Below are 8,645 nucleotides of genomic sequence, written 5' to 3' on the forward strand. Positions count from 1 at the left end.
TGTCAACCAGAGCCTCTCAACCCCTTTCCGACCCTCTTCTCCTGTCGTCGGCCTCGCCGGTGTATATTTTGCTCTCTCTCTCTCTCTCTCTCTCTCTTTCTCTTTGTCTATCTCTCTTTAACCTACGAGTTGTCAGTTTTCTCCGAACTTTGGCATCGATCGGTCAACTCGCACATCTTCTTAATTATTTAAACGCCGTCAACCGATAACATCCAACGCTTAGCTTTTACCGCTCAGCTATGCAAATGTCGTTTCAGTGTCGATCAAGTTGTCAGCGTAAAAATGGTTTTAAAAATTATATGCGGCGTTCAGTTCGAATATGGAAAGCTGTTTTAATATAAACGTCTGAATCGTCAGAATGTTGTGAAAAAAATATTAAATCTACATACACGCGGTAAAGAAAAATCACTATTTGTATATTCACGATCAATGTCGCGTCGACAAGAAATGCAAATAGAGCGAAAAGATATACAAGAGTGATATAACTGACTGTTTCTCACTCGCTCCTTGCTGGAATATTCACAATGTTACATATCGATGATTTCGAGCCAATATTTGTGGACAAATTCCATTGCAACAAAGACGCATTATCGTTCCCGAGAGAGGACGAGAGAAGCCTGTTAGTTTTGACTATCGTCCCGCCTGCTGCTGCTCACCTGGTCGAGTGTTTACTGAAATAATATAACGGAACTATATACGCGGACGTTTCTGAAATTCGATAATTCCCGTCCGTAGGAGCTTTTCTTGTACAAACACGAGGCAGTGCATTATCCCTTATGGCGCGCGTGTCACAGAGCCCTCGCGTGTTAACAACAAAAACGGCATATGGCAGTCAAGACTGTCTTAATAAAACGTGAACGAAGGGTGAATAAAAAGAGCGAGAGGAGGAGGGGGGAGGGTAGAGAGGGAAGAAAAGTTGCAATGGCTAAAATGCCGATCTAATCGCACTAATGCGCGCGGTTCTGCATTATACAACGAACAAGGGATTTCCATGTCCTTTCGCGTCGGGGAAGAAAGCGCATCCAACAACTTGACACATCTCGGACCGAGGCGCGTATAAATCAATAATCTCTTACCGTCCCGTAACCGCTGTCGTGATTCAAAACTTCTATCATTTCTCTCTTCTTTTCCGTTTCTGACTGATCTGATTAAAGTTACATCGACCGCGTCAACGTGAAGGAAAAAGAATATTTGGTTTGCCGCGCGTGTGTACAACGTCACCCTCATTGAATATTCCATTCGGGCCGGAAGTGAGAGCCTCGCGAGATAAAAGATAAAGCACGCATTGACGTACATACACATGGTAATATGTTTACCTTTACATACAACAAAGCGCAGGCATGCCGACTTCTTGGCTTCTCTGCATTCGTTTTCCTTCTTCGATCTCTTCCCCGATAAATCGCTCGATACCACTTAGAGAAAAGGCGCTCCACGGATACGGAAAATCACGACGTATCGATTCTGTTTGAACGTCTCACATTTGCAAGTTGAATTCTCTCCACGCGCTATTCTTACGAGCTCTTACGCTTCTTATACGAAGAGGCAAATCGTCGTGGAGAAGATGCGTGCGCTGCAATGTGCACACGCGGTCTTTCGCGGATCGATTGTTGACTACGTTGCGAATAGAGACGTTTCAGATGAGGGATAAGACGCGATTATCTCTCGCAATACACAGACGACATAATTTTCACGCTCTCTGCACGCGGCGATTTTGTACAAAATAATGATTGAAAATTATGTGTATTACCTATAAATTTATATATTGTCGTATATAATTTATAATTTTTTATGTTAAAATCCATTCAATAATCGATAAATATCGATTAACAAATAGATGTTAGAAAAATATTGTTCTATTTTATATTTATGTTTTTATATAAATATTATTTCTATTTCTATATTTATATAAAATTCTATTTTATATTTTTATAAAACTGATTAAACTAAACAAATTATTATCTTTATATCCGCATTTACATACTGGCAAGTTGCAAGATGTGAAAAATCTACCAATTGACAAAAAGTATTTGCTGTCTTGATCGAACGATAAACGTGACGTACATTTTATAGAAACAAAGGAAAAGAATATATGCGACAGAGTCACGAGATATCGAAATCTCTTCGAACGGATTATATTTACGAGTCGAACTCTGCATCTCTCGTTTTGCCTTTCCTTACAAACTCCTGTTTCTCGTTTCGCATCACAAGTAACGTTTCAAGCTGCGTTTGACATTTTCATTCTGCGCCTTACAGAGGATTCGTATGCGAAATGCCGCGCGTCGATATCCGGCGCGGCAGCTTGATTTAACGACTGCAACAGGTCGTTAAAAACGTGCATCATAAAATGTCGAAATTAGATGAAAATCGAATCGCGCGAGACACTCGAATCAACCGTTCGTATAATCGATACGAACGTTTCGTTGTGTGTACACACAACGTGTATTATTTTGCTTTTTGTCTCCTCCAATCGTTTGTTTGTTCTAAAAGCATAAATGTTAGGTTACAATATAATAATTTTTTGCTTGTGCAGTCTGGTTTTTTCTTTTTATGCGCAACGTTATTTAAAATAGAATATATTTTTACGCACCTGGTGACACACAGACCGCGTTTTAATGAACAATAAAACGCGTATAAAATAAATATAAAGTACGCAATTAAAAATATATTAAAAAATATATATATTTCTTTATGTGTCTTTTTGCACAATAATATAAAAAATTCTTTGTATTTTATTACAGTTCACGTAACAAAAAATAAGCCAGAAAACCAGAAAATTAAACAACTAAAATAAAAATGCTCTTATATGCCTTTTGTTTCTATTCTCTCTATCTCGTTAACCTCATCTGTGTGTGCCAATTGCAAACGTGTCGCGATTTAGAATTTGTCGCGCAGGGCTAGTCGCGCAAATTTACTAACGGGAGCGGAGAAATGAGTATATCAACAAGAATACACACACAATCTCACAGAGAGCGTGAAATAGCGCGAGTACTTCGCTGGAGACTCAAGATCTCCTTACGCCTCGTTAGACACCTTGTTCTATATTTCGAAACCTAGCTACGTACACGTACGTATATGCTACTTCAAACTGACGTTGCTGAGCTCATCGTCGCCGTAGCACGTTTTAATGGCCCATTCGCGGTCGCATCCGTCAGACGTGTGAAAAAGAATTTGATTTCCATCCGACGGAAGCGCGCGAGCATTCGACGCTGTGTTTTGTCGGTGTAATTAAAGCGTGTTATATATTATTTGCTCGTATTCCGAGACTTACGAGACCGTTGCAATCGCGGACGATTTCTCGACGATGCGGTGTGTGTGTTTTGCGTGCGCAGCACATGCGCGCGGCGATAACACACGTGATACGCATTTCGTCGTGACGAATAGGTCACGGAGTTCGTAAAAGACCGAAACTGCGAGATGCGCGCAAACTGCGTTCGGAGCACGCTTGCAGCGAATACACGCGTCGTATATATCGGCAGGTGTTCAAAGGCCCTGTTCCGTTATTACTTCGGCAGTATTGAACAATCTATATAGGATACGTAACGTGAACTTATAAATTTTCAGTACTGCCAGTAATAACGGAACAGGGAGCAAATATCGATACACAGTAAATATGTATATGTATACAGACGAACTCGCGGCCCTCTCGAAGATTTGAAGAGGCGCGGTAACAGTCTAAACGATCTATTCGGCCGATTCTTTCAAGTTTTACACGCGATGTGCGTTACGGCGTCAACATTGTTAGCGCCAATTAGCCGGTCGTCTGTTAGCGATGATGCACGACGTGTCCGATGTGCACACGATTCACTTCGCGATGCAACACGATGCCACGTGATATGCCACGCGATCGCATTATCTCGGAACGACGCGACGCGTTTTCACAACAGAATAAATCGCCGCCGCGATTTATCGAAGTGAATGATAAGAAAAAAAATCTTCAATCGAAAAGATGTTCGCGATGGATTGTTTCCGTTGACTAATAATTATGGTATAGTCTCACTTTTGCGCGAACATTTGAAGATTTAATTATCGTATAATTCGTAAAACCATATCTTGAGTGTTCGCGATTGCACACACACTCTTTTATTATGAAATTTAATTTATATAATAACGCAACACATTTGCCGAGGAAATATAAGTTTAATCAAGAGATTAGATTCAGTTTTCCAAGCGCTGTCTCGGGCGTGAATAAATTATAATATATTGCGGCACTACATCGATGCTGCTAGCACCGCTAACCTGTTGTGCTGTTAACGATGATACACGCTATATTTATTCAATGTGTACATCAGCTCGACACAGCAGCCGATCTGTCTATACAATATATGAGTAGAAAATTTTAGAAAACGAGTTTTGTAAGAAAAATCATTCGAGTATAACTATTTTTTTTTGCATATCAGAAACAACTCTATCACTAATGTGTATATATCTATGTATATGCAAGTAAAATATTTAACTTATTAAGAAATGAACATATATACTTAATCTACTGAACATATATACTTAATCTACTCGTTATTTATGTTATATATATATAAATATATATACTTATGATATTATATTATTTTTTAAGTAATATTTATATAAATTTTTATAAATATATAAATATATTATTGAATATTATAATATATAAATAGTCGTGAAGAGCCGTTCGCTGGATGTTATGTGGAAAATATGTCTATATATATATATATGTGCGTGTACACACATATAAACGAATTCACGTTTTCACGTGTTTTTGAATTGAAATTTCAATTCATAAAATCATACAGGATGCTATACTTGCATCTCATGTATGAAGAACCCCGTATACCCCCCGAACTAATTTTAAAATATTGCGAAAAAAAGATGCAAGTATAGCATCCTGTATGATTTTATGAATTGAAATTTCAATACAAAAACACGTGAAAACGTGAATTCGTTTATATGTGTGTACACGCACATATATATATAGACATATTTTCCGCATAACATCCAGCGAACGGCTCTTCACGACTATTTATATATTATTTATTCGTTTAAAAGACGTCAAAGCCCGAGATTAATTCTCAGTCAATCGCTAATTGAATATTATAGTTTATGTGTACGCGTGTGATATAATATCAAATTTTTAATTTTCCGTATCATTTTTGCTTCTTAAATAAATATATAATGAAATACATAAACGTATTAATACTTATGTATTATATGAATAATTAACAATAAATGATTATATGTATAAATATATAATCAAGTATCTATTCTGTTAACTTTGGAACAAATTTTTAATGAAAAACATCGGAACGCATCGTACTAACTACTAGTGGCTTCATCTCTGCGACGAAGAATATTACCACCGGACGTTATTCAAACTCGCCGTGAGGTGGCAGCATCGCCTTGGTAGAGGATCAGGAAAACTCCGTTATACGGAGAAGGTAGTGGGAGAGCAGTATGGCGCAGATGCGTCTGAGCGATTGAGCGAGTAACATCTCGGAGTGATAGTGCTTCCTACAATTTCGCGTTAGACAGCGATATCTTAACAGTGTTCTGAGACATTCGAGCAAGACTTCGATTCGCAATATAGATATACATTCAGAACTAACTCGAAGTCGTCCGATTGGATGTGTCAGTTCATAAAACGAGTAAGTATATCGATCGAAGTCGTGTGCTTGTCAGCCATTTTGAAAGGGGCGTAGCTACCGATTGTAGAACTCGTGGTACTCGTAAAACAGTACTCATAAAACGCTTAAAACAGTTTTAAAAGTTAATGAAAATATAAATATTTCATTACTATTACAAATAAAATAGAACACATTAAAAAATTGCAATATTTTGCATCTAAAAATAATCAAATAATACATTTTTTCTTTAGCGGATAATAATAAACATTTTGCCTTTGGCGAATAATAATAATAATAATTTTGGGGGGAAATATGACGTTGATAATTTTTTATCTTTAAAAATGTTTAACATAGTTAAAATATCAATATATAAGACAAATCTAAGAAATGTATGCATATTCAGTTGCATATGCGCCAAATTATTAATATATGTATACTATAAACAAATAAATATAATAAAAGTCATTTTTAAACATAGATGTTAAATATGTTTAAATAAAATTAAAATTTTAGTAAATACATAAAAGCAGAACTTTTTATCACGACAGTCTCTTAATTTTTGTATTACATCGTTAAGTAAATTGCGAAGAAGGCTCTTGTAAGAGATCGAAACATTTTGTTTTTATATAGTTATCGAAACTTTAATTTTGTTTAAACATATTTAACATCTCTATTTTTACCCGAAATTGACCTTTGTTACACTTATTTGTTTTATACAAGCGTATTTTTCTTTCTCTATGTACTTTATTGTTAATTGTTTATTTTAAGTAATAAAATATATGGTATATTTTACATGCAAACAACGAATATAAATATTTTATATATAAATATATGTTATATATAAATTTATGTATATATGTATAAATATTGCTCTTCTACAAAGAGCATTTTATGATTTTCTCATTACAGGAAAGTAGTCGTCTCATTTCGCTTGATAAAACTACTGGAGTTAATATACCCTTTCCTTTATACTTCTCAAAATGCCGTTTACGGCAGACGCGGCAGCGAGTCAGATACAAGAGCGTTTGAAGAACATTTACAACCTCGTGCACGAGATAGAAAATCATACCAGTCGCTCGAAGCACAACCTGAATAATATCGTAAAGACCCTCGAGAAGGTCTCACCGGACGACAAGGTCTCTCCTTACTACCAGCAGAAGCTGAAGAACTTGTACAGCTCCGCGATAAACGACGCCCAACAGGAAGAGGAAGTTTTACGTAAGGCCCTCAGCAAGATTAACGAGATACGCACTATACGAAACGAGCGACGTATACAGGCGCGTAACGCAGGCAACAAAGAGACCATCAGACGTGGAGCGTTGATGAAGATGTTGTTGAACATCGCGCAGACGCTGCCTCTTTATGTGGGAAAGACACCGGGCGCCAAGCCGCCACCGTTGTGCGGCGCAATACCGGCTGAGCCTACGTATATCGCAAAAATGGGCGATATGGTGGCCGCTCTGGTATCGGTTATGGTAAAAAACAACGAGGAAGAGGAGCACTGGATACTCGCCGAAGTTGTAAATTACAATCCCGCTACTAACAAATACGAGATCGACGATATCGATGAGGAACAAAAAGATCGTCATACGTTATCGAGATCACGAGTAGTGCCACTACCACTTATGAGAGCCAATCCCGAAACGGATCCGCACGCTCTGTTTCCGAAAGGTTCTACCGTAATGGCTCTATATCCGCAAACTACCTGCTTTTACAAAGCGATCGTTAAACAACTGCCGACCATTGCCACGGAAGAATACGAGATTCTGTTTGAAGATCCTGATTATCCAACTGGATATTCGCCGCCTTTATATGTCTCGCAGCGTTATGTGATTTCCACTAAGGAGAGCAAGAAGAACAGAAGTCAGTTTTAAGAAGCAATATTTGATTTTTAGCATTAACAATTTTGAAAACCAAAAAAAAAGTCCAATTCTTATACTTTCTGTACTGAACGCTTTGCAGCGTGTAGACAATTGATTGACCAATTTGTTGTGTCTGTTTAACGAATAATAACGTATAATAGTAGTGTTTGTTCCTTGTACTGTTTGTCGGAGAATGGTCACAACATTCGTGATATCGTATTAATTTCGTATATAATATCTTCTACTTATACAAATTATGTGTATGTATTATATATATGTATTCACTTGTAAATATATACTTCGTGTAACATTGAGAAATATAAAACACAAGAATCTCACGAAAAAAAATAGTACAACGCGTGGCTATGACAGTTGTCTCTTCTTTTTTATATATATGTGTGTGTATATATATATATATATATATTTCGCAATATACATATATACGTATGTGACATATGTGTAACATCGAACTAATATACAAATTCATTCCACGTTCTAGGACAGGAAAGGACGAAACGTTCCCATCCATATCTTAGGTGATAAGAAGAACATTTTTATATATCTGATAATATGTAATAACTTATTTTATAAATAATAAATAATTTGTTATGGAAAACTCGATGTGGTATGATTTTTTACTGCATATATCCTCTCCTTATGCGTCTCTATATTCTTGACTTAATACGAGAGATTAGTTGAACAAAATTTAACTTTTCTCTAATTAGTTTAAATTTATATAATAATTTATATAATAATTTAGTTTTGCAATAGACCTTAAAAGAAACAAAATTGCATAGTAAATGAATAAATAATTAGTCTTAAAGAGCCGTTTGCAGGATGTTGTGCGGAAAATATGTCTTATATGTGTGTACACATATATAAGTAAATTCACGTTTTTCACGTGTGTTTTTCGAATTGAAATTTTAATTCTTAAATTCATATAGGATGCTAGTTTTGCATCTCATATATGATAGATCTCGAATACCCCCCCTAATTGATTTAAAATATTGCGAAAAAATTCCAGGAGTCGAACCTGGAATCTCCGGCTTTCCGGGCCATCCTATATGAATTTAAGAATTTAAATTTCAATTTGAAAAACACACGTGAAAAACGTGAATTTACTTATATATATGTACACACATATAAGACATATTTTCCGCACAACATCCTGCGAACGGCTCCTTAA

General features: G+C 36.3%; 1 protein-coding gene across 1 annotated transcript; it reads left to right on the forward strand.

The window, feature by feature from the left end:
- Nucleotides 1-5,438: 5,438 nt before the first annotated feature.
- LOC109852836 (SAGA-associated factor 29) lies at nucleotides 5,439-8,046 on the forward strand. Its single transcript, XM_020424364.1, has 3 exons — nucleotides 5,439-5,618; nucleotides 6,507-7,460; nucleotides 7,959-8,046. The coding sequence occupies exons 2-3, from the start codon at nucleotides 6,578-6,580 to the stop codon at nucleotides 7,997-7,999; spliced, it is 924 nt and encodes a 307-aa protein (XP_020279953.1). The 5' UTR covers nucleotides 5,439-5,618; nucleotides 6,507-6,577; the 3' UTR covers nucleotides 8,000-8,046.
- The last annotated feature ends 599 nt before the right edge of the window (nucleotides 8,047-8,645 follow it).

Source organism: Pseudomyrmex gracilis, unplaced genomic scaffold (assembly GCF_002006095.1).
Source record: "Pseudomyrmex gracilis isolate BER0280 unplaced genomic scaffold, ASM200609v1 scaffold_37, whole genome shotgun sequence".
NCBI classification, from domain to species: Eukaryota; Metazoa; Arthropoda; class Insecta; order Hymenoptera; family Formicidae; genus Pseudomyrmex; species Pseudomyrmex gracilis.